Source organism: Cannabis sativa, chromosome 5 (assembly GCF_029168945.1).
Source record: "Cannabis sativa cultivar Pink pepper isolate KNU-18-1 chromosome 5, ASM2916894v1, whole genome shotgun sequence".
NCBI lineage: Eukaryota > Viridiplantae > Streptophyta > Magnoliopsida > Rosales > Cannabaceae > Cannabis > Cannabis sativa.
In genome coordinates, this window is record NC_083605.1 from 32,363,456 (window position 1) to 32,389,242 (window position 25,787).

General features: G+C 34.4%; 2 protein-coding genes across 4 annotated transcripts; one reads left to right on the forward strand and one right to left on the reverse strand.

Moving 5' to 3' along the window:
* Positions 1-4,196: 4,196 nt before the first annotated feature.
* On the forward strand, positions 4,197-7,601 carry LOC115716259 (heat stress transcription factor B-2b). Of its 3 annotated transcripts, none has more exons than XM_061115614.1 (6): positions 4,198-5,116; positions 5,225-6,122; positions 6,389-6,629; positions 6,809-6,926; positions 7,049-7,104; positions 7,183-7,601. In XM_061115614.1, the coding sequence occupies exons 1-2, from the start codon at positions 4,796-4,798 to the stop codon at positions 6,026-6,028; spliced, it is 1,125 nt and encodes a 374-aa protein (XP_060971597.1). In that variant the 5' UTR covers positions 4,198-4,795; the 3' UTR covers positions 6,029-6,122; positions 6,389-6,629; positions 6,809-6,926; positions 7,049-7,104; positions 7,183-7,601. The 3 variants fall into 3 exon arrangements, with proteins under 3 accessions (XP_030500877.1, XP_060971597.1, XP_060971596.1); XM_061115613.1 differs by having other exon boundaries at positions 4,198-4,486; positions 4,671-5,116; positions 6,809-7,104; XM_030645017.2 differs by having other exon boundaries at positions 4,197-5,116; positions 6,378-6,629; positions 6,809-7,104.
* Positions 7,602-14,321: 6,720 nt separating this feature from the next.
* LOC133038274 (uncharacterized) lies at positions 14,322-23,201 on the reverse strand. Its single transcript, XM_061116369.1, has 7 exons — positions 22,988-23,201; positions 22,324-22,486; positions 21,893-22,188; positions 20,861-21,787; positions 15,623-15,947; positions 15,494-15,575; positions 14,322-14,525 (listed from the first exon to the last, which is right to left on the reverse strand). Exons 1-7 carry the CDS (start codon positions 23,199-23,201, stop codon positions 14,322-14,324), a joined length of 2,211 nt encoding a protein of 736 aa, XP_060972352.1.
* Between the last annotated feature and the right edge of the window lie 2,586 nt (positions 23,202-25,787).

Genomic DNA, 25,787 nt, shown 5'->3' on the forward strand with positions numbered 1-25,787 from the left:
TATTTTAATCGGTTTTGATGGGTATGTGGATCGAATTGTCAAGGAGTTTTATGCTAATGTCACTGATGAGTGCCTCGATGATGACTCTTTTATGTTTGGTAATGTCTTTGTCAGGGGACACTGGTATTCCTTTACTGTGAAGGATGTGGCTGAAGCTCTAAATCTACCTATGAGAATTGAGCCAACTCATGTGGAGTTTGATCGTCAAAAAGTGTTCAGGTATCTCACTGGTGATAATGATGTGGAGCTCTCCAACACAATACATATGTCTCAACTCACCTATCATCATGCTGCTCTTATGAGGTTTGCCCTATCCAATTGGTTTCCTTGCTCAAATCTGGTAAATATTTCAAATGAACTTCCCTTCTTTTTGTATAAAGTTTCTATTGGTGCAAAAATTGATTTGGCTGACATGATTTGGGAGCAAATTGTCTCTCTTAGAAAAGGCAAGAAACCTAAGCTCAATCTTATTTTTTCTCACTTGATTTATAAGATTTTGTCTAACCAAGAGGAGTTGATTCTTGAGAATGAAACCATAGAAATGCCTGCTGTTGGTACCACTTTCAAAGTTCCAGAGAACCTTCTCAGGGAAAATATGCTAAGAAAAAGGCTCGGTCTGCTTCCCCTGGTGTTACTGATGAACCTGCTGCTGCATCTGCCTCCACTTCTGCTTCTACAGAAGTGGCTAAATTCAACTTGTGTTTGGGAAGAATGGAGACAAGTCAAGCCTTACTTCTCAGGAGAATGGACAACATCATGAAATTCTTCCGATCCAATGATGATGAATAAGTGGTCCATTTTTTTATCTTTCAATTTTTATCTATGTGTTTTGAACTATTATGACTTTGTTCATGTTTTTTTGTTATCTTTGGCTCCTTGATAGACAAAAAGGGGGAGTAGTATTTATTCTTGGATTGTTTGTTACAACTCTGGACCCTTATTTTAGGGGAGTTGTTTTGTTTGTGGTTTGTGCACTTTTCTGTTTAAAAAGTTGCTTTGTTTGTGGTTTGTAAACTTTTCCGTTTAAAAAGTTATTTTATTTTATGTGTTAGAGTACTTTCATGCAGGGGAGTATTTTCTATAGTCTTTTGTTTTTGTTTCTAACACTTGATGTAAATTTTCTCTAAATAAAATGTTTTGTCAATCAAAATGCCAAAAGGGGAGATTGTTAATTCTATTTTTGGCATATTTAAGTGACAAAAATATTTTATTAATTTATTGTTTAATTTCGGTTGTGTGTAAATATTGTTTTCCTTATTTTATATGTGAATTTAATATTAAGCAATCTATCTTTGGAAGAATAGTTGTCTAGCTTTCTTATTTATAGAAAATTAAGTCAAAAAGGAAGTTTGGTTACTCATTTCTTTTCTACCTAACCAGCTGTGATATTCTAATCTTGTGTGAGTTTCCCATTTTGTTTGATCGAATTTCTTGAGGAGAAAACTGGAGCTAAACTTTTCTTTTCTATAAAAGGAAAGTCGCATTTACTACTCATGTAGGTACAGAAATGAAAATTCCTAGGCTGATTGAAGTTTTATTTTAGGGAATTTTCTAATGGATTGTGGTCTTGTTCAGGCCGTGTGTAAGCTGTCAATAAGGTGTATATTGATTATAAATACACCTTATAGCAGCTAGGTTTAGTATCTCTTTTGTATCTTTGTATTCACTCATATCTGTCTTTATTTTGTAGAGAAGAGTGTGTTCGACTCTTACTCTATTTATTTGTATTTTGTATTGTCTTGAGTCTGTATTCAAGTCTACAAAGAAGAAGAAGAACAACAGTGCTACCTTCGGGAGAAGGTTTTACAAAGCTTTCGAGAGATTTCTTTTCAAGTCTTGCATCGGGAGGAAGCAAGCACTCTTCAAGGAGATCGAAGGGAGTTCGAGATCTTGAAGTTTCAACAAGGTTCGATTAGAAGGTGGAATACATCAAGCTTGAGGCATGTAATAAGAGGGAGTCTATTTATGCATAGGTCAATTACTTTGTATTTTTGATACCTATCTAATGAATTTTATCTCTGGGTGTAGCCCTGTTGACTAGTAACAGTCTGAAAGGATTTTGAAACCATGTACAAAAATCTTGTGTGTTTTTACTTTTCTGCACTGTTTGTTTTTCTAATTTCTTCTGAAGTTACAAAGTTGTTTTCTGTAACTACATAAAAACTATTTCAATACCAGTTTCATTATTCCGCATTTAATTAAGCCTTTAATTAAATAATAAATCTGGGAATATTAAAATACGAAATTTCATTATGGTTAGTAATATTACATACAAATTATTATATTAAAATATATAAAACTCGATACTTAATTACACTAATTTTTAATACTTGTCAATTACATAAACAAACAATCCAATTTTAATTTATTTGGAATATGTTTGGTTTATAGGAATGAGAATTGTAATGGTAATCAACATGTCCATTATTTTGTTTGCTTTCCTTTTTTAAATTTTGTAATCCATTACATTGTAATGGTTATTACATTGTATGAAGTAATCCTCATTACAATGAAAAACTATTGTAATGGTCAGTACAATTATAATCCATTACAAAATTAATATAATATTATAATAAAAATATAATAAAAAAATTCAAAAGTCTATTTTACTTTTTATTTAAATATTTTATAATTATGAAAAATAAAAATAATAAGGATATTTTGGTCAATATACATTTTATTTCATTACATTTCTATACCAAACCAAACATAATAATTTTAATTACAATACTCATTCCAACAATAAACTAAACATTGTATTTAATTACCATTACAATTCCTATTCCATTACATTATGTATTACCATTACTATTACATTTCTATTACACCAAAACAAACATTACCTTGGAGATAATTATAACAAGCCTTACAAGAGATACTTTACAATTAATTAATGATAACATGCTTAATTATACCCACTTTTAACATTTCTCAAAAAATAATTATTGAAACAAATAATTCTTAGTTTAGTAGTGTTTGGAGATAATAATATTAAGAGAAATACTAAAGGATACTAATAGTGCCTAGCACACTCCTATATGTCAATATTGCTATTGGTTCAACTAAATATCAAATCTCATATAATTTAATAGATTAACTTTTAGAGTGCTAGGCACGTACCTAATGGCAATGCTCTGATATTAAGCCTTCCTCCTAGTTTGAGTTTGCCACGTGGCAACAAGTCCAATTGTGTGACCAAATTGATTGATATCCCTCTCTCCACTCCACAAGTGACTCAATCATTCCCTTTAGCCCATTCTCCTCTTCGATTCCACAAATGAATCCTTATCTTCATCCTTACCGACACGTTTAAGACACACACTCTTCTGATTTTTTATTTTTTTCCTTTTTTTTTTATGAAAAGAAGAAAATAATAAACCTAAATATTCTTTCTTTTTATACACCATTTTTAATTTTAGAATAAAAATAATCACTGTGACAAAATCATTTCAGCATCTAAAAAATGTTTTCAATAGTTATATTTGACCAAAATAATTGATGATAACTATGCTTTAAAATAAGGTTGATTATTAATTTCTATTTTGGAAATTCTATTTTATATTAGTTTTTTTTTTGCAAAGTCTATTTTATAATTTTTTTTTTATTTTATGATTTTGATTGTGCTCTTCTTTTTTATCATCTCTATCTTTTAAATTATTTCACTGTTTCAAAAAAAAAAAAAAAGCAATTTTCTTTAAATTTTCTTTTTTGGTAATTTTATTTTTATTTTACGTATTTATCTATATTTTTTTTCCTATATTACTAAAATAATACTTTTTTTAGAAGAATTATTAAAATAATATTTATTTATAGTATATAAATAATAAAATATTATATATTATATTCACTCAACAAAAAAACACTATAAACATAATTATAACAATATATTAAAATTTGAAAATATTTTAGCTACAATAGCTAAACATTATTTATAGGAACTTATTTATTATATTTTCAATATTTGATACAATAACTATTAGGAGTGTTCTAATTAGATTAAATTTATACAATTATTTTCAAATTTTAATATTGTTTTTTGAAAAAAAAAAAAGAAAGAAGTTTCTGGAAAAGACGTTAGAAGAGAAAATAAACTCACACGTGACACGCTCCATGTTCTGGCACCTTCGTATCCATTGTTCTACATAGAGATTGGGGCCCACCTCTTTTACCTTTTCTAATCTATTCTCTTCTTTCAATTTCCTTCCTTCCTTCCTTCTCGAACCAACGAATTTCTCTCTCTCTCTCTCTTATTTATTTATTTATTTATTTTTTAACTTTTTCTCTTTCTTAACTCCCAAAGAGACTTCTAGAAACATCAAATTCTATTCTTTTTCATCGTAGCTCGCCTATGGTTTGATTTTTTCGACCTGCTTGGTTCCTGAGAAAATAATAACAAACTACAGCAACAATAATAATAATATTGAGAAAAAGTATAATTAACCTTTTATATTGCTTTGATTGAAAGAATCCTCGCTCGCTATCTCAGGTAATTATGATGATAATAAACACAGTATTATTTATTTAATTATTCATAATCAAGATACGGAAACGAGAAAAGCTTTATTACGAGGATTTGGTTATTCTGAGTAAAGCCATTACGTAGTAGTTGAAACAATGGAAGCTTAGATTTTTTTTTCTGGTTTTCTTTTTTTTTTTTTGGCAAAACGAAGTGAGGAAATTATTGTTGTTGATATTATTTAATGGATAAAGTAGGAGAGGAAAACCTAAGTAATTTGTAGAAAAAGTTGATACCGTTGAGTTACGGTTGAGATCTGTGAGATTGAGTCTGGGCTACATGGCGCCATTGCCAGTCGAACAGATTGGGGAGTCGGGACATAGTGGTAGCGGCGGAGGCGGTGGTGGTGGTTATAGCGGCGGAGGGGGTGGTGGTGGTGGCTGTAGTGGAGGAGCAGACTCTCAGAGGACACTTCCGACGCCATTTTTGACCAAGACTTATCAACTCGTTGATGATCCAGCCGTTGACGATTTGATTTCATGGAATGATGATGGATCAAGCTTCATCGTTTGGAGACCTGCTGAATTCGCCAGAGATTTGCTTCCGAAGTACTTTAAGCACAACAATTTTTCTAGCTTCGTTCGTCAGCTCAACACTTATGTATGAAAGCCTCTTTTTCTATTTTTCCTTTATCACTTTCTCGTCTGCCAAACAGTAGAATTTCCTGACACTTTTTGCTTGTGAATTTTTAATGTATAATTTTTTAAGGGATTTCGGAAAGTAGTACCGGATCGGTGGGAATTTGCGAACGATTGTTTCAGGAGAGGAGAGAAAGGACTCCTCCGTGACATTCAACGACGCAAGATCTCGCAGACGGGAACTGCTGCAGCTGCTACAGCTGCGGCGGCAGCAGCTGTTACCGTTGCGGCGGTTCCGTTGGCAGCGCTTGTTTCGCCGGCTAACTCCGGTGACGAGCAGGTGATCTCCTCCAACTCTTCGCCAGTGGCTCCTCCAGTCGCTGCCGCGCACTGTATGACCAATTGTACGACGGTACCGGAGCTTGTGGATGAGAATGAGCGTTTGAGGAAAGAGAACTCGCAGCTGAGCCACGAGTTGACTCAGCTCAGGGGCTTGTGTAACAATATACTAACTTTGATGACAAACTTTGCCTCCAGCCAGCTGGTAGCCGGTGGTGGAGGAGGTATGCCGGCGGAGAAACCTCTGGATCTTATGCCTTCGTCGGAGGATACTGCACATAAGGGCGGAGCACCGTCGGGTTTGAACCCCGAGGGACCGAAGGATGAAGATGAGGACATGAGACCGAAATTGTTTGGGGTCTCGATCGGGCTTAAACGCGCGAGAAAAGACGAAGAAGAGGAGGGAGATGAGGGTGGCCAGAACCAGCAACAACCGATTTTACGAGATCTCGGACAAGACGTTAAAGCAGAGCCTTCGGATGTCAACTCCTCTGACCAAAACAACGACTCTTCCGGTGATCGGCGGCACATGGTTCACCGGCAGCCCCGTGGTGGTTCAGTTCCTCGAGGTGGGGTCTGCGGTTTCGATTATTGAAAATTTTCAATCAAGTCAACTCGGCCATCGAGGTTATTGATATTATGAAGAACTTTCTGGCTCCGCTTTCTTCAAGAAGATGCACTTTCATCTGGTATGCCATTTCTTCTTTACAGTTTTTTGTCTTGTTCATGGGTAATTCTTAAGAAGAGAGAAGAAAATTATAACGTTGGTGATTGAAATAAAGCTCAGTTTTGTTGTTCTGCAGTTCTAGGCTCATCGATAGTTCAAGATATATGTTTTCTTATACAAGTTGGATTGATATTTTGAAGTTTTTTATTGTCTCAGTTTTGCAATAGTCATAAACATTGTGCTTTTGGCTGTATTGAATGGCTTATTGAAGATTTAGCTCTGTTTCAGGGTGTGCCAAGAGGAGTGGGGATGATCTGGGACTGGGGAAACTGTTTCTCAAATCAGGTATATGAGGCCAATACAAATCCTTCCGTAGGGTCTGGATGTTGGTTGACTGATTTTATAGTGGTTTCAATTCCCTGGTCTAAGAGCTGTTGGAGAAAATGCTGAATACCCTCTTTGTTTGGATAAAAATTTGATTGGCACTACTAACCTGAACGAGATTATGACAAACTGCTGCTGCTAGAAGGTTCGTAATTCACATTTCCATATAATCTCAATTTTCATTTTGTTTTTTATTCAAGTTTGGATGTTGTGTTTTTTCACAATACTAAAAACCATAAATTTGAAGAAAGCCCAAGTGTTTCACTCTTGTTTGTTTCAAATTTTTGTCATGAAGTAATGTAAGAAACTGTTTTTTGTGTTCAGGTAGATCGTTGATTGTTGTCTCATCTTCTGCAACTGGTTGCAGCCAGCGGGAAAAGGATACCAAGTTTTGAAGATTTAATATGGCCTTACCAACTTTTCATGGGAGAAATTATTCGAGGTATTGAAAAGTAGGGTTAGATTGAAGAATTATTCTATTGAGGTCCTGTTTGTGGTTACTGAAGCGGTAAAATTGGTGAGACCAATGGGCTTACTAAACAATTTGTTGTCTTCAATCAAAAGGAGGCTACCCATACTTAAATGTATGCTTACGGGACAAAGATGGCAGTGCTGTAACTGTAAGTAAACCCATCACATATGTAAAGTTCATTTCATAATTCCAGTTCCTAACATGCTAATTCTTTCCTGGTTAACAGATCCAGCATCTGTATTTTACGGATGGACTTGGTGAGCAGGTGTCCGTACAACAGAGAACTAGGTACTTCTCTTCAATCAAAATTTTATCTATGGAGTCGCATTTATTTGTGAAAGACGTACAATTTTGGCCGGCTTAATTACCATAAATAAACAAAAGTGAGAATTCATAGATAACTCAGGGCTGTAAATATATGAAAATAGAAATTGTGTAAATGGACATCGCTGGTTAATAAGATTTGATTATGTAAAACTAAAGATTCATTTAAAGCACATGTATATTCATAGTCCAGTACCCTTATTGTAAGGGGAGTACAAACCAAAGACATGGTTTTCTTTTGACTTCCCAAATAGTTTTGTTTATTTAACAACTAACGGTTTGCCAAGTGAATAAAAAAAGGAACTGAAGGAGAAAAAAAAACATGTATAGCTTTATTGAGACTTATTTTAAAACAAATTGTGTTGGATATCTTTTATGCTTATTAGTCTCTATACCTCCACTTACATATATATTTTGGTACTTAAAAAGGTGTAACCTATTCTGTGTAAGTGCCAAATGAATAAAGTGTAACAAAGAAAGGAAAATGCAACTCTCTAGAAAAAGAAATGCTAAGAGATACTTTAAGGCGGCGTTTGGTTGGAGGTAATAAAATAGAATGGAATGGAAAGAAAATAATTTTCATTTTTTTTTTGTTTGAATGCATTTTAAAGTATTGGAATTGTCATTCTAATTAAATATTATTTCTCCTATTTTGGTGGATTGACTTTTATTTTGAAACAAAGAAAGAGATAAAAAAAATTTAATGATTTTTTTATCAAATTTTTTTTATGTATTTTGAATTTTGTTTCATTTTTATTTCTATTTTTATTCTTATTACTATATTTTTATTCTTTCTGATCAAATGTTATTTAAGTGTCAATTACTATAAAAATGTGACATATGTAATTCAATATTGATTTTATATATTTTAATTTAATATATAATATAAATACTGAATATTTTAAGGTTTCCAATATGCTCTTGAAAAGTGGCTATAGGGATTGCCATGTTGGCTGCCACTACTATCATTATATCAACCTCTAGTCTCTAGACAGAGAGATACTGTATATGTGTTTTGGTCTCTGTGGCCGAAAGAGTGGGAAGTGAAAACTAGAACAAGCTGTCTTTGGTTTCTTCGGCTAAACGTCTCATTGAGTAGACCACTTTAATGTAAAAAAGTGCCACTTGAAAGAGTAAGAACTGCCAAGTCTCTATCGAAGTTCTGGTTGTCACTTTTTCAATTTGGAGGCTTCCAAAGAGAACTTTTTATTTAGCTCGCAAAAGTGAGCAAAAGTATCACTGAAATATTAATGATCGAATACAAAGATCCTCTTTTTCTTATTATATTGTGATTTGTAAGATCTTTCTCTAATTTAGGGCAGATGTGAAACCCTAGTTGAAAGTTTCTGAAGATGTATTTGGGATTTCACAGGAATATTTTTATTATTATTATTATTATTGGAAACTGTCATTTGTAGTAGAAGTTCCAAAAAAGTTGGGTGTTCTAGAACGTCTATTAAGCATATAAGAAATGAAAAATTAGTAGTCTGATACGAAATTTGAGTTATTATCAATAGTAATAGAGACGTTTCAAGCTTTTTTTTTTTTTTTTTTTTTTTAAAAAAAAAAAAAAGAGAAGAAAGCCTGCATATGTATATAAAACCTTCCAAGTCAAGGAGTTCTAAAGGTATAGTTGCAACATCCAAACCGTTGTGTGTAAAAGTTCATTTAGTCACATTATGTGCTGAAAAATTACATCTACTAACAAAAGAAAACATACACGCAACAAAAGAAGTAGAAAGGGATTTACAAAACTTAGAGTAATTATTAATCTCATATCTCGCATCAATACCATTGAGAGAGTTGATTACTACTTTAAAATCACTTTCTACAACAACAAAATTAAGAGCCAAATAACTTCACCACAAAGAGCATTCGAGAATTGCAAATTGGTTGTAGTCACCCACTCACTCAATCTTTTCAAGATGAACTCGAGCAACAATCGCAGTGCACATGGTCTTCATTCCCACCTTGACATCACAATTCAGTTTAATTCACTCTGGAGGAGGGATCCAAGTTGCCAAAAAGGTAGGGGCCACTGAGGGAATAAGGGAATTATTGTAATCAACATAACAAAAGGTGATAGAGCCAATTAAGTTTACAATGCTTTCAACTCTATTATTATGGCTCTTGTCATTCCTAGCTTTTCAAATAGTGTCCACAACGATGGACGCATTAAGGAAAACTTCATTCGTATTAATGCCCTTGTTACTTAAACTCCAGATAAATTTGACACAATCCCATATACGAGTACTTGAGTCCGAAACAGGAAAGATGCCCCAAGGAAATGACCTCCAAAGATGAAAGGCCAAATTACATTGGAAGAAAAGATGTTCCATTGTTTCTTCCTCACCCCCACACACAGGACAAAGGGGGTCCTCCACCTGGAACCTTTTGTTAAGTACAGTCTGAATACGGAGGACATTCGATAGGATACTCCACCAAAGGATCTTGTGACGCTCCAATAACTTACTGTTCTAAAGTCTATTCTAAAGAGAAGGGGCGACATCACACAGTGGAGCACACTCCAAATCTTAAATTAGGTAGGTAGATTTGGTGGAGAACTTACCGTTTCCCTCCTTTTTCCATATCCAACGATCACTACTTTGACCTGAGGGTCTAGCCCCCTTGAGAATAGCTGAGACAGTATCATGATCGAAAAGACAATTCAATTTTTGAGTATCTCAATTTTCAGTTTCTGTAAGAAGTTCAACCACTTTAGTAGGTGTCCACCTTCCACTAGCATTAGGAATGAATTCCTTTGCATGCTCCTTTCAGAAGAATAGATTTTGCTTTGACCACATTCTTTTAGAACCAGGATTTTGAATCTTTAAACTTACACTTGAGGAAATCCATTCCCTTAAGATATTTGGCCTCCAAAATCTAACAACAAAGAGATTGACATCTATTCAACAGACTCCAACCCCACTTAGCTAGGAAAGCTTGGTTCATTTCTCTAATTTTTCGGAAACCCAAACCTCCACGAGATTTGGAAACACACAAATTGTCTTAAGCCTTTAAGGTGAATTCCATGGTTACCTTTATTAAATCCTCACCAAAATTCGTGAACCAAACCATCAATTCTTGCTATCAGACAATTTGAAAGTTTAGGGGTTTGCAAAGCATAAATCGGCAAGGCCAGTCCTACTGACTTGTAAGAGTGGCGCGCCTAGCCTTAGGGAGCGTTTTTGTTTTCCACCCTTCCAGCTTAGAGGTAAGATTGTTCAAAATGAAGTTAAAATCAGCATCTTTCTGTTTAGTATGAAAAATAGGCAAACCCAAATATTTCACATTACTTTTCGGAGCACCAATGCCTAGGGCCTCTGTTATTTCCCTTTTAACTCCATCTGGCATATTCTTACTAAAGAAAATAGAGGTTTTGACCTTATTGACTTGTTGCCTCGACCAAGTACAGAATCTTTCTAGACAATGCCAATAGGCTTCAGCTTCTGTTATATTTGCTCTACCCATCAAAATAATGTCATCAACAAAGAAAATGTGTGAAAGCACTAGGCCGCCACGACTCAACTTAATTCCCTTTATCTTACTCTTCCCTAGGGTGTCCTCCAAAAGTCTAGACAAGATTTCTGCCGCCCAGATAAAGAGATAAGGGGATAGCGGGTCCCCTTGACGAATATCGCACGACTAGTTAATCTTCCCAACAATGCCCCCATTGAGGCACACATTCATTGAAGAGCTCGAGATATACTACGATTTTCACTTACGAAAAATATCAGGACCAAAAGACTTAAGAGCATCCTCAATGAATTGCCAAATTATCTTGTCGTAAGCTTTTACTAAGTCGATTTTAATGGCCAAAAAACTTTCTTTTCTTTTTTTCTGCTTAAATGAATGAATAACTTCCTGAATAATCACATTATTATCTTGGATATTCCTACCAGGAACAAAGGTCGCTTGGGTAGGACAAATCAATCTTGGGAGGACGGGTTTAATCCTATTAGCAATGATTTTAGAAATAACCATATACAACACATTGCACAGCGAGATCAGACGAAAGTGCAAAACCTTCTTGGGGTTTGGGATTTTAGGAATGAGCACCAAATTAGCAGCATTGACACATTTATGCAAAATTCTAGGCTGAAAAAATCTGCCACTGCCTCACAGAAGTCTCTTCCCACCGAGTCCCTGTTGGGTTTTATGCCCTAAATAAAACTCATTTCAATATAATCAGATTTACTTATTAATATAGATCAGAAATAACATTTAATGTTGCATGGTTCACATGATTTATTTCATGATTATATGTACATAATGTATAAATTCATCTAAAACCCTTTTCACATACTTGATCCTGTTTATTGTGCTATCAACACATTGGAAAGTAAACATGACTATGTGAATAAAGTTTCCTAGATTTATCAGACATAGGGTTTTACTGATATGATAATCTACAACAGAGTTTACTTGCATTTGGAGAAACGCTATGTTCTTTCCAGAGCATTGGTTAAAGTAAAGCTCAGGTTGGATGCATGGAGTATGCATCGGAAGGGACCGATATTGAACTTTGACTTAGATTTATTAAACTTACCGTAATATCTATTCAAGTCAATATCGCCTAGTTGATCCTAGATCAAATGATCTTAATCCTGTTATGATTAGGCTCAATCTCAAGAGGCTATTCGTGTTCTTTGATTTGTTAGTTAAGCCTACTTTTAGGTCAGGGTGATACGTACATTTTGGGAACACGGTAGTGCAATTGAGTGGGAGCGCTAACATAAACATGGAATCTATAGCTTCTATCTGGCGAATAGTAAGTAAAGGATGATCTCCTTCGAGCTTGACCAAACGAAAATAAATGGTGGAGATCTCATTTCACATAAGCTGAAATATCATTTATACGGGGTTAAGTGTTTTAAGGATTAAATACATTGTAGGGTGTAACGGTAATCTAATCCCTTTATAGTGTAGATCATTCATATAGAGGATCATTGATCAAATTAGGATTATAACAATGGATAACTAATGATGTGTCTATATGGTGGAACATATAGAGCATTCTATATACTGAGAGTGCAATTCTAAGTTCTATGCGTGGATTCAACGAAGAATTAATAAGTTAGTGAATTTTAGTGATAAATTCTTGGTCTACTTATTGGAAGCTCGGTTATATAGACCCATGGTCCCTCCACTAGTTGAGATAATATTTCTTGTAAGACTCATATAATTGGTTTTGATTAATCAATTATAATTCTCAAATTAGACTATGTCTATTTGTGAATTTTTCACTAAGTAAGGGCGAAATTGTAAAGAAAGAGTTTTAGGGGCATATTTGTTAATTATGATACTTTGTATGGTTCAATGAATAAATATGATAAATGACAATATTATTTAATAATTATTTATAGTTATTAATTAGTTAGAATTGACATTTAAATGGTTGAATTAGAAAATTGGCGTTTTTGAGAAAATCAGATGCAGAAAGATAAAACTGCAAAATTGCAAAAAGTGAGGCCCAAATCCACTTGTATAGGGCCGGCCACTTTTGTAGGGAATTTAAACTGATATTTTTCATTATTTTAATGCCAAATAATTCAAACCTAACCCTAGTGGATGCTATAAATAGATAGTGAAGGCTTCAGAAAAATTACACTTAAATTTTCTATTTTTCCTTCAGAGAAAAACTTGAGCCTTCTCTCTCCCTATCTGGCCGACCACTCCCTCTCTCTTTCTTCCCTCTTAAATTTCGAAATTCTTAGTGTGAGAATAGTGCCCACACACAGCAAGTGATACCTCAATCATAGTGAGGAAGATCGTGAAGAAATACTTTCAGCAAGAAGGAGTTTCAGCACTAAAGAATCAGAGAAAGAGATCCAGGTTCAGATATTGATAATGCTCTGCTACAGAAAGGAATCAAGGGCTAGATATCTGAACGGAAGGAGTCATTATATTCCGCTGCACCCAATGTAAGATTTCTTAAACTTTATATGTGTTTATTTCATCGTTTTAGAAAGTTCATATTTAGGGTGTTAATCAACATACTTGTGAGTAGATCTAAGATCTTGGTAAAATAATTTCCAACAGCCCCAATAGTGCTTGAAGAAAAGGATAGAAATTCCATCAGGCCCAGGGGCTTTATGACTACCCATAGAGAACAAAGTAGACTTAATTTCCTCAACACTAGGAAGCTGGGTAGGCTCTTCCTGCTCCCCCTGGGATAGACAGTCTTGGATAAAGTCATCACAAAAGTTAGCACGAACAGAATTGGATGAGGAGAAAACACCCCTTAGATAATCATTCCTTCCCGATTAAATTGTGCCCAACAATCCAATGATCGTTCTATCCAGAATACTTTCAATGGCATTGCGTCTTCCTCTGATTGTAGCAGACAGAATAAAGAACTTGGAACATTTTATCGCCATTTTTAAGCCAATCAACCCGCGCTCTTTGCTTCCAATAAAGGGATTTCCATTCAAGGGCTTGGTTTAGAGATTGACAAAGAACAAGTTCCTCGTTCTAAACTCGCTCACCTGTCAGGAGTTTCTGCATGATACCTAACTCATGTTCGAGCTCCTTGATAGTGGCATCAAGCTTCCCAAACTGGATCTTGTTCCAATTTAGTGCTATCCAAGTCACCCCAATTTTATTGAAGACCCTAGTAGGAGCCCAGGGTTGGATAATAGAATTCCAAGCATAGGCCACCACAAGTTTGCTTCTGTCATCACGGGTCCACCCTTCTTCAAATTTGAAATTACTTTTAAACTTTGTTTCCAAACCTCCAAAGTACAGACATAACGGTAGATGATCAGAGTTACTCGTCTGAAGAGAAGACAAAATGGCTCTCAAAAATAAACACAACCAATCCTTGTTAACAAGCCAAAAATTTGGTTACGCCCTACAATAGTACTTTCAAACACAAACTATATTTCCAAGCTAGAATAATACCCTCAGCATTTCCCACAGCAGGCACAGAATTATGGAAGCAAAATTGAAGTTGGTTAAGAATACGTACCATTGGTGACAGATCAACTTTGAGCTCAGATAAGAATACAAAATTAGGTAAGCATGCCCTAATTAGGGACTTCAAGTCCCGAACTGTAGAGGTATGCCCCAACCTTCTACAGTTCCAAGCAAAGCCTCACATAAATCCTGTGGAGGGGACACAAAACCCACCTCCACAAGGGTACCAAACGGCGACCAGACTTGAGACCAAGCATCCTTATACACCTCATGCACCAGCTGAGATGAGGAGATGTTATCACCAACCCGACAGGGGGTCTCAACGTCCTAAGGGAAATCACAAATTACTCTCGGGTGTTGACTAAAAAATTTCATTGGTCTGATATCCATAAATATAGATTTGGCGGAATGAGGGTATTCCATAAATGAGGACATCTATTTTAATCGGTGGACTGTGGGCATTCCATGGATGAGAACATCTTCAGAGTTGTGGAATGAGGGCATTCTTTTTTTATGAAATGAGAAAATTCCATAGATGAATAGAGAAAAGAAGAGAATGAGTACAAAGTAAAATTAAGAAAGGAATAGATGCACTCCATAAGTACTTACCCTTAAAGACTCTAAGCAATTGGAAGAACAACAATAGTAATTTTTTTTCTTTTGCTTTTCTTTGCAAAGTGTCGATACCCTCCCCTCCCCTCCTTTTTTATTTGATTTTCTTCTTTTTATAGACTATTTTTTTTACGTTATGTAAAAAGTGGCGAGAGTGGGAAGTGGGAGGTTAAAGAGAATAGTGGGAGAAAAATAATATTTATTTTTCTTTTGACTCATTCTGGCTCATTCTTTTTATTTATTATTATTACTATTTTTTTAATAATAATAATAATAAAATGATTCAACAATATGGAATTTAAAAAAATGTATTCATAATTATAAAGGGTATTGGCAGCTAAACCACCTGAACTTTACGGTTTGTAACACTTAACCACAAAAATTGAAATTTTGGCGGCTAAACTACCTAAACTCTGGTTCCATTTTGCTCTGCACACCTCCATCTAAAAATCACAGTTAAGTGTCATGGTGGACTGTCCATGTGTACACACTTGTACACATGGTAATTTTTTAGTGGTCCACGTAATATTAATTTTAAAAAATAATTATAAATATTAAAAAATCAGAAGAAAAAAAATTAATTTTTTTTTTACTTATTTTTTCTTTTTTTTTTCTTCTTCTTTCTTCTTCTTTTCCTACAGAACTCCCAGCCCCCTTGTGCCGCTTGTGCGACTTCGACCAACCCCAGCGACCACCCCTGACACCCAAACAGGTTGTTGACGATGCCGGCGAGATTCGTCCAACCCCGGCGACCACCCCCGACCCCTTGAGTTTCGTCACCAGAGGAAGAATCGAAGCCTTATTCGCATTACAGGGGAGGTCTAAGGCGGCTCCAGAGTCCAAGAAAGGTACGACGAAACTCAGCCGGAGTAAGGTCAGAGAAACGAGTCACGCCATGGTTAGCCGAAGGGTCAAGCCTCTGGTGACGCCTAGCACGGCGTAGGTTAGCCTTGAAAACCTCGAACCTGTAATCGTGCTCCTCCTGAGAAGCGTAAGACTTTCCAAATTTGGTCTTAAAGAGCGAGAAATGGTGATCAGCACCGAGGCGATCGCTTGCATCGTCAACAACCTGTCTGGGGGTCAGGGGTGGTCGCCGGGGTTGGTCGAAGTCGCACAACACAAGGGGGGCTGGGAGTTCTGTAGGAAAAGACGAAGAAAGAAGAAGAAAAAAAAAAGAAAAAGAAAAAGTAAAAAAAATATTTTTTAATTTTTTTTCTTCTGATTTTTTAATTTTTTTTTAATATTTATAATTATTTTTTAAAATTAATATTACGTGGACCACTAAAAAAATTGCCACGTGTACAAGTGTGTACACGTGGACAGTCCACAGTGACACTTAACTGTGATTTTTGGATGGAGGTGTGCAGAGCAAAACGGAACCAGAGTTTAGGTAGTTTAGCTGCCAAAATTTCATTTTTTGTGGTTAAGTGTTACAAACCGTAAAGTTCAAGTAGTTTAGCCGCCAATATCCTTAATTATAATTTTAATATGGGACTTAAAAACTGTATTTTTTTTATAATAAATTAAAAATTATTTTTAAATAGAATATTCTAACATAGAGGTTCTACATTATTAATAGTAATTTTACTGTGGCAATTGGGTAGATTAATAAGCTTCATATTAATTTTAGTTTTCAGACTATTTTATTAGATATCTATTCTTTATTAATTGTTGTTGGCAGTGATTCTTGTAGCGCCATTTTGCAATCGGCGAATAGCGTGCCCACACACTGGCGATCTCTATTACTAGTTTAGGAGATTGTGTTTGGATAGATGTTTGTCTACAATTTTTGAGTTCGTCTATAACAGCAATATAACTAAATCATATATAATAAATAGTAACTAAATCTATATTAACTTCAAGATAATGTAATCTTGGAAATAAAAACAAAGAAAAAACACAAGATTTAGGTATATAATTTGACAAATAACAGCAAAACACACATTTCTTTTCTTAAAAGAGTGAAAAAAAAAATGGTTTACGTATACTTAATTAGTACAAGACATGGTTGATTAGTTTAATTGACGAAAATGATCCACGGTTTGTTAGTTTCGAGATTACGACCTAATATATTAGTATAATTTTTCGAGAACAAGCCAAGGCTAGGCAAGCTTCTTTTATTTTTTATTTATTTTTTCTGAAAGGGAGCTAGTCAAGCATTTCATAGCTTTTCCTTTTCCCTTGCTTAATTTTGTATTGACTCAACTTACTATTATTTAAAGGAAATGTTTTTCCAAGAATTTTTCGCATGGTGGACTTACTCCATTTAAGTTTCGGTAGTCTTCTGTTCAATTTTTAAGTTTTTTTTTTTCGTTTGAATCCTTAACAATTAAAAATTTCTTAGCAAGTTTGTCAAAATTTTATGTATCTATATGAGATCAGTGTACATACTGTTGGACCTTTTTGTAAAATTATGTAAAAATAGAAAAGTGAAATGTGTGAGTAGGAGTTCCACATGGGATAGAAACGCTTCATTTGAAGTGTATAACTAGCGCAAGTTTGAGATATGGGTTTGGGCTCCAAGGGGTACCCAGTTTTGTGTGCATGGGTGAGGACTCACACATTGGATCACCACACACGAGCGCGCCGCCGCCGTCCGACCCGGGTTGGGTTGGTTGGCGGGTGAGGTGTCACTTAAATTTTTAAAGAAAAATTATTTGATTAAATAAAGATTTATTTTTTATTTATTTATTTCCAACTCCTCCACTAACGATAACATTACCGTTTTTTCTTGGATCGACTTCTATATAAGTCGTATCAGAACAACGTAAGAACATATCTTTTCCAACATTAAAAAATATTTTTCTTTCTTCCTTGCGATTTTTCTCAGAGCAAATTTTAGGGTGTTATAGAGCGATACAGTTCGGTGTAGAACGTATCGTGCGTTTAGAAAGGCTGTTTTATCCTGGGGACGCCGTGGTTGCTAGACTGCCGTGCACACTTCGAACAGAGCCGCGAAACGTCTTAAAGAGAGCGACATTGTACGCGACTCAGCCAGATTAATTTCTTCCAATTTTATTATTTTTTAATTTCGGTCTAACACATACGTTATCCCACTTCATTTGCAACACCCTCAAATGACATAATGCAAAATCAGGACGAAAAAAAAAAGAATAAATCGTTGACCTAAATACATTGTATGGACAACGAAAAGGAAGGTGAAGAAAAATGTTTAAAAGATTACGTGTGACGAAAAAAAATTCAGCGAACTAGCAAGATAATTTATACAATGAAGTAATGTGTGTGGTACTAAAAAGTTCTAACACCACAAGTAATGTTCTAAGTCAAAATCAAAATAGTTTGTGAAAAGCTAAAAACTAATGAATAATGTAGTGACTCACATCACAACGAGAGCGTCAAATTTTTGTCTTGTAAGTACAAAGAATCTATTATATATGTTTATTTTCAATGGAGTGGACCAACCTAGTGTAAAAGTAATGCAATCTTCTCCAAATCAATGAGTAAATTAGGGACTCATGTGCTGTACTAAAGTGATGGTTGAATTGGATTGTAATAAAGAGTTAAGGTATAACTGATTTGGCATATGAATTATTAATGACAAAAGTATCTTTATCAATTAGTGCTAAAAATCCCTCAATTTTTTTTATTAGAATACTGTAAATCTATATATAGCCTTAATTAATTCAAGAGAATCAAACAATAAAATTAGGGAATAGCGGAAGCGTACCGGCCTTTAAATGATCTTTAATTGGTATGATCTTCAAATTTGCATCAAAACCTTTCTCTGTAAACTTTTGCTCTTGGTGATGGGGATACAAGAGTGAAAAGATTCGATGTAAATGAGGACCATTACCCGTTATATTACCAACAGACAAACCTGTTGGTAATATTTATTGACTATTTCTATTTGGCCCCTCATCAAAATAGAAATTGTCCTTATGGTATCCACATATTAAAATCATGACAATTATGCCCTTAAGTCATAAACTTTATTCCAAAATAGACCACATAAATTTGACTTATTTATTTGATGACCCAACACACATTTTATATATACAATTGTGACCCCAATAAATTCTAACAATTTCCCACTGGGTCACATATGTATACATATAAATGTGTTAACCTTATTGAGCTCATAACTTTGTCATCATAACCATAGACATATGCAATCTCGTCCATTAACTATATCAACATAGGATCAAAGTGATTTTCGTTGTATCAATCACAACTAAACCCATCAATGGTCACATACATCAACATAGCCAAATGACATAGATCAATCATGATAATGTGGTATGAAAATTACATGCATGGTGATCTATTCATGTCAATTTTCAATTGGTCCTACTTTACTTTATGGAGATCAAAACCTTAGCTTAAATGTACAAAGTGAAATAAACTGAATAACATAATTTCTTATCAGAAAAATATCTAAATACACATGTTTCATGAAACAAATAAAACACACAAAAGACAAACTCCCACTGAATCTAGATATCCTCATAATCTAAAACACCCATACGAGCAGTGTGCTCATGAAAGACCTTGGGTGGAAAACCCTTAGTAGGGGGTCTGCAATCATGGAGTTTGTTCTAAGTGTTCTATACAAATCTGTCCACTTTGTACCCTTTCTTTTACAACAAGGAACTTGATGTCAATGTGTTTTGACTTCGTCGAGCTCCTATTGTTGTTGGAATACAATACAGCTGACTTATTGTCACAATACAACTTAAGTGGTCTTTCAATTCCATCCCCGATGCGCAGCCCAGTGACAAAGTTCCTCAGCCATATACCATGGTTGGATGCCTCATAACATGCAACAAATTCTGCTGCCATGGTGGATGAAGCTATGAGTGTTTGTTTTGCACTCCTCCATGATATAGCTCCATCACCTAACAGATATATGTAGCTCGAAGTAGATCTCCTACTATCATGGCATCCCGCAAAGTCGGAGTCAGAATATCCAATGATCTCAAAGTGATCTGACCTCCTATATGTGAGCATGTACTCTCTTGTTCTCTTCAAATATCTCATAACCTTTTTGGCTGCTTTCCAGTGATCAATTCCTGGATTGCTTAAGTATCTGCCTAACACTCCAACAATGTACGCTATATCCAGACGCGTACAAACTTGAGCATACATTAGACTCCCAACACCCGAAGCGTAGGGAATCTTTTGCATTTCTTGAATTTCAAGGCTTCCTTTAGGGCATTGTTTAAGACAAAATTTGTCTCCTTTAACGACAGGGGTATCACCTGGTCTACAATCTTGCATGCCAAACCGTTTGAGTACTTTATCGATATAGCTCTTTTGTGATAATCCAAGAATACCCCGAGAACGGTCTCGATGTATTTGAATTCCTAAAACAAAAGAGGCGTCACCAAGATCTTTCATCTCAAAATGCTTCGATAGAAATCTCTTGGTTTCGTGCAATAAGCCTATATCATTAGTGGCAAGCAATATGTCATCGACATATAGAACCAGAAATATACACTTACTCCCACTAAACTTATGATACACACAATCATCAACAGCATTCATCTCAAAACCAAATAAGAGAACCACTTGATGAAATTTGTGGTACCATTGACGGGAAGCTTGCTTGAGTTCATAGATGGATTTTTTTAATTTGCAAACTATTTTCTTTGGGTCACCAACCACAAAGTTTTCTGGTTGCTCTATATAAATTGTCTCATCAATGTCTCCATTGAGAAACGTTGTTTTAACATCCATCTGATGTAACTCAAGATCAAAGTGAGCAACAAGTGCCATTATTATCCTAAAAGAGTCTTTCGATGAAACTGGAGAGAAAGTCTCTTTATAATCAATGCCTTCTTTCTGAGTATAGCCTTTTGCTACAAGACGTGCCTTAAACCTCACCACATTACCATTTTCATCCCTCTTGGTTTTAAATATCCATTTACAACCAATTGGTTTTACACCTTCTGGTAATGGGACAACTTCCCAAACTTTATTGTCTTGCATAGACTTATTCTCTTCATTCATGACATCATTCCACTTTTGAGAGTTAGAACTTTTCATGGCCTGATGAAAGTTGATTGGATCATCTTCCATCATTCCAATGCCATCCTCATGTTCTTGAAGATACATTATGTATTCATCTGGATTAATAGCATTTCTTCTTTCTCTAGTGGATCGTCGCAAAGGCACTTGTTCTTGAGGTTGTTGAGTTTGTACCTCTGGGGTTTGATTGACTATGTTTGGTTGCTCTTGATTTAAAACTTGATCAATATTAGGAATGGAATCCTGAATATTGTCAAAAGCAACTATTGGAATAGGAATCAACTCATCTTCAAGAGAAGTGGTTGATTCTAAATCCTCCTCAAAAACAAAGTCTTTAACCGTATTTCTCCCCCCAAACTCAATATCCTCAAAAAACTTTGCAGTTCCCGTTTCAAATATATTCTTTACTTTGGGATCATAAAACTTGAAACCCCTAGATCGTTCAGAATATCCAATAAAGTAGCTGCTCACAGTTTTGGGTTCTAGCTTCTTTTCATTTGGCCTATAAGGCCTAGCCTCAGCTGGACATCCCCAAACATGAAAGTGCTTAAGACTAGGATTTCGCCCTGTCCAAAGCTCATAAGGTGTTTTTTCAGCTGCTTTAGTTGGTACCCTATTCAAAATGTAGGCTGCTGTCTTAAGTGCCTCTCCCCAGAGTGATTCTGGTAAGGTTGAATGACTGATCATACTCTTTACCATATCTTTAAGAATACGGTTTCGTCTTTCAGCAACACCATTCATGCTAGGAGATCCTGGCATAATGTACTGTGGGACAATTCCACACTCCTCTAGATATTTGGCAAAAGGTCCTGGACGTTGTTCACCTGATCCGTCATATCTGCCATAGTACTCACCACCACGGTCAAACCTGACTTGCTTTATTCTTTTGCTAAGTTGATTCTCAACTTCAGCCTTAAAAGATTTGAGCACATCCAAGACTTGAGACTTTTCATGAAGTAGAAATAGGTACGCATATCTTGAGTAATCATCTATGAATGATACAAAATAACGTTGACCATTCCAAGAAGGTGTAGGAAATGGCCCACAAATATCTGTATGTATCAATTCTAAGACATCTATAGCTCTTTTCGCACCCAATTTCTTAGTTTTGGTGTGTTTGCCTTTGATGCATTGAATGCAAACATCAAAGTCTGAAAAATCAATTGAATTTAAAATTCCATCAGACACAAGTCGCTCAACTCTATTTCTAGAGATGTGACCTAGCCGTTTGTGCCATAAGGAACTTGATTTTTCATTATCCATTTTACGCTTAGTACCATTTGATTTAACATTCAAGGTTTCATTATAAGAAGCAACGGTGTCAAGCAAATATAAGTTGTCATAAACCATAAGAGAACCAGTTCCAACAGTATTTGAATTAATAGATAAACTGAAACAATTGTTTCCAAATGAACAACAATAACCCAATTTGTCCAAACAAGAAACAGAAACCAAATTCCGTCGAAATGACGGTACAACAAAAGTATCCACTAAGTCCAAATAGTAACCAGTACTTAATAACAACCTAAAATGCTCTATTGCTTCCACATTTACCGACTTGCCATTTCCCAGATAAATGCTTCTTTCAGCATCATTTGGCTTTCGGTAACTCAGGCAACCCTGCATAGAAACACTGATGTTAGTGGTAGCACCGGAATCTAACCACCAAGTGTTTCCTGGTACTGAAGCTAAATTTACCTCAGAACAGACCAAAGTAAGAAATGTATCTTTCTTTGCTCGTCATGCAATGTACTTAGCACATTCCTTCTTCATGTATCCTTTCATGTTACAAAAGAAACAAGCATCATCATTATTGGCTTGAGTTTGTTTCTTATGTGCAGGACCTTTATCCTTAGCAGCCTCATTCTTTCTTTTCTTGCCCTTATCCTTAGAGGTGCTTGCCAAATGAGCACTTTCAGTCTTTTCTTGCTTCAATCTTTCTTCCTCTTGAACACAAAATGAAATGAGCTCATTAAGAGTCCATTTCTCCCTTTGGCAGTTGTAGCTGACCTTAAATTGACTGAATTGTGGAGGAAGAGAGATAAGCACTAAATGCACAAGCAAGTCATCCGAAAGCTCAAGCTTTAGTGCCTTCAACTTTGAAGCAAGGTGAGACATTTCCATAATGTACTCCCTTATGTTTTCCTTGCCCTTAAACTTCATGGAAATAAGTTTCTTTAAAAGAGTACTTGTTTCCGCCTTATTGCTTTTTGCAAAGCTTTTCTCAATTTCAGCAAGGAAAGCTGTGGCATCGGTGACCTCCTCGGACACCGCACCCCTAAAAGCCTCAGGTATGCCGCGCTTAATGATCATAAGACTCATGCGGTTTGAACGGTCCCACTTCTCATAAATCCTCCTTTGCTCGGAGGTACTAGTATCCGTAAGAGGAGCAGGACGATCCATCCTTAATGCAAGGTCAAGATCCATGCAGCCAAGAACAATAAAAATGTTCTCCTTCCAGTCCTTAAAGTTATTACCATTAAGGACCGGTACCAAATTAAGGTTAGCAGATACACTAGGAACAGTTGAAAAGAACAATACAATTACATAAATAACATGCTCATATAAGAATCCAAATAAAACAATAAATTCAAATATTGGTTAATCCCATCTCAAGATACCAAACACAACATTAATATTAAGTCTTTGGACAGTAATATTAATTGTAAGCGGTACTCTTGTTGTAGTGATCAAATATTGACAATAAATTATGTCAAACAATATGCAATCTTTGGACTAACATATTATTCACACAAAATTCCTTATAATTGTCACACATTTATCACTACAAACATGCATGAAATTCATCCAAATATTAACTCACCTTTGGGTGGTTAGTTAATAAATTTATGAATTACATACACACCATTATTATAATATTTTTATTAAATTAATTTACACAAAAGAGATCACTTTGGTGATATTTTGTTTCAATTAATTTAACTAAAATATTATATATCCTTAATAAATTTTTAAACCAAATTTAAATTAATTGTTACTGAATTATTATTATTATTATTATTATTATTATTATTATTATTATTTAAAACTAATAGTAATAATAATAAACGAAATCAAAATAGAATGCTAATCGCATTCTTCCATAATAGAACAAAAAAAAAACAGAACAAATATATAATAACCACAAAATCATGAGAGAATCCATACGATTCACAGCCAAAATCTTATATACATATATAAAGTATATATGTATATTCATATATTCACATAGCAGAATTTAATCGCACAAAGGATATGCAGTGCAGAAATTTGAATCGCATGAGCATATATATTTGAACCATTTATCCGAATAAAATATATAAATATAGCAGTCACCAAATCTAGGAAAGATAATTTAATGGAAGACCAACACTACCATATATTCTCAAGAACTAATTTAAGGATGCTCTTGATACCACATGTTAGAATACTGTAAATCTGTATATAGCCCTAATTAATTCAAGAGAATCAAACAATAAGATTAGGGAATAGCGGAAGCGTACCGGAGTCCATAAAATCGACCTTTAAATGATCTTTAATTAGTATGATCTTCCAATTTGCATCAAAACCTTTCTCTGTAAACTTTTGCTTTTGGTGATGGGGATACAAGAGTGAAAAGATTCGATGTAAATGGGGAACATTACCCGTTATATTACCAACAGACAAATCTGTTGGTAATATTTATTGACTATTTCTATTTAGCCCCTCATCAAAATAGAAATTGTCCTTATAGTATCTACATATTAAAATAATGACAATTATGCCCTTAAGTCATAAACTTTATTCTAAAATAGACCACATAAATTTGACTTATTTATTTGATGACTCAATACACATTTTATATATACAATTGTGACCCCAATAAATTCTAACACTTTCTAGTCTTGCACCTCATTTTGATTTCACTTTCAGTCACTTGACTAAATTATTAATACAACTGATTTCGTAATTAGTTAACTGCATAGGATACCTTAACATTCGAGAAAATGATTGAATCAGATCCATTTGCCAAACATTTAGAACAGACCAGAGCATGTTCAATTTTTCTCTTTCCAGTCATTGGTAGCTATTTGATTTTGGCTACATAAATCAAAATGTTGTCAGTACACTTTGCCTTGTTAATAGAGGTTTATTCTCAGCGTTCCAGTTCTTCTACATCCTATGGTTTATCAGACTACATAACTGTTGATTTTATAGTAATAAATGAGGTAACATAATCTCAAAGATCTTCAGATGTATATACATTAAATTTAAAATATAAATTGAATAAAATAAATAAATACCTCTTAAAGTCTGTTAGGATTTAGTAAGTTGTATCTTTCGAGTTGATTAGAAACTCGCACCGTAGTCTTTAAGATTGATCTACCACACACAAGAAGTAGGGTAGGCTACTAGAATAAAATAATTTGAGAGAAAAATAATTTTTTTTTTCTCTGTTAATTTTGAATTCTATAGTATGGAAGCATTACCTAATTTCTCAAATAAATCACTTATATTTATAGGAGTTAATTTTTAATTAAATAAATCGTATTTAATTATTTAAATAAATATTTATAACTAAATTCAATTACTAATATTTGAGATGAGAAAATTTCTCAATCAATTGAAAGAATATCTCAACTAACTTGAAATATCTTTAACCACTTTTCAAATTAAAATATTTATCCAATTGAATTAATTAAATATTTAATTAACTAAAAAAATAAACCAATAATGACATGGGTAGGCGTGTCTTAATTAAGACATAGTCTTTTGTCCTCACAACTTTTTTCTTAACAATGTCTTTACAATTTTTTTCTCAACAACTTTTGTCTTTTTTCCTATTTAATTAATTTGAAAAATAAATAATTTATTACAAAAATAAATAATTATTATTTTACAAATTCAAAATAAATTTTTTCGAACAACATTATATAACTCTTTCTCCTATCCTTGACAATGTTTCTAGGTGGCAATCCAAGAATCGTGGACTTATTATTCTAATAAACT

Coding starts and splice junctions, on each gene's coding strand:
- LOC115716259 (XM_030645017.2), top strand. CDS start 4,796: ATGGCGCCATTGCCAGTCGAACAGATTGGGGAGTCGGGACATAGTGGT. Junction 5,117..5,224: donor TTCGTCAGCTCAACACTTAT/GTATGAAAGCCT, acceptor TAATTTTTTAAG/GGATTTCGGAAAGTAGTACC.
- LOC133038274 (XM_061116369.1), bottom strand. CDS start 23,201: ATGGATCGTCCTGCTCCTCTTACGGATACTAGTACCTCCGAGCAAAGG. Junction 21,788..21,892: donor CACCAAAACTAAGAAATTGG/GTGCGAAAAGAG, acceptor TATCATTCATAG/ATGATTACTCAAGATATGCG. Junction 14,526..15,493: donor TGTCAGGGGTGGTCGCTGGG/GTTGGTCGAAGT, acceptor GATTTCCCTTAG/GACGTTGAGACCCCCTGTCG.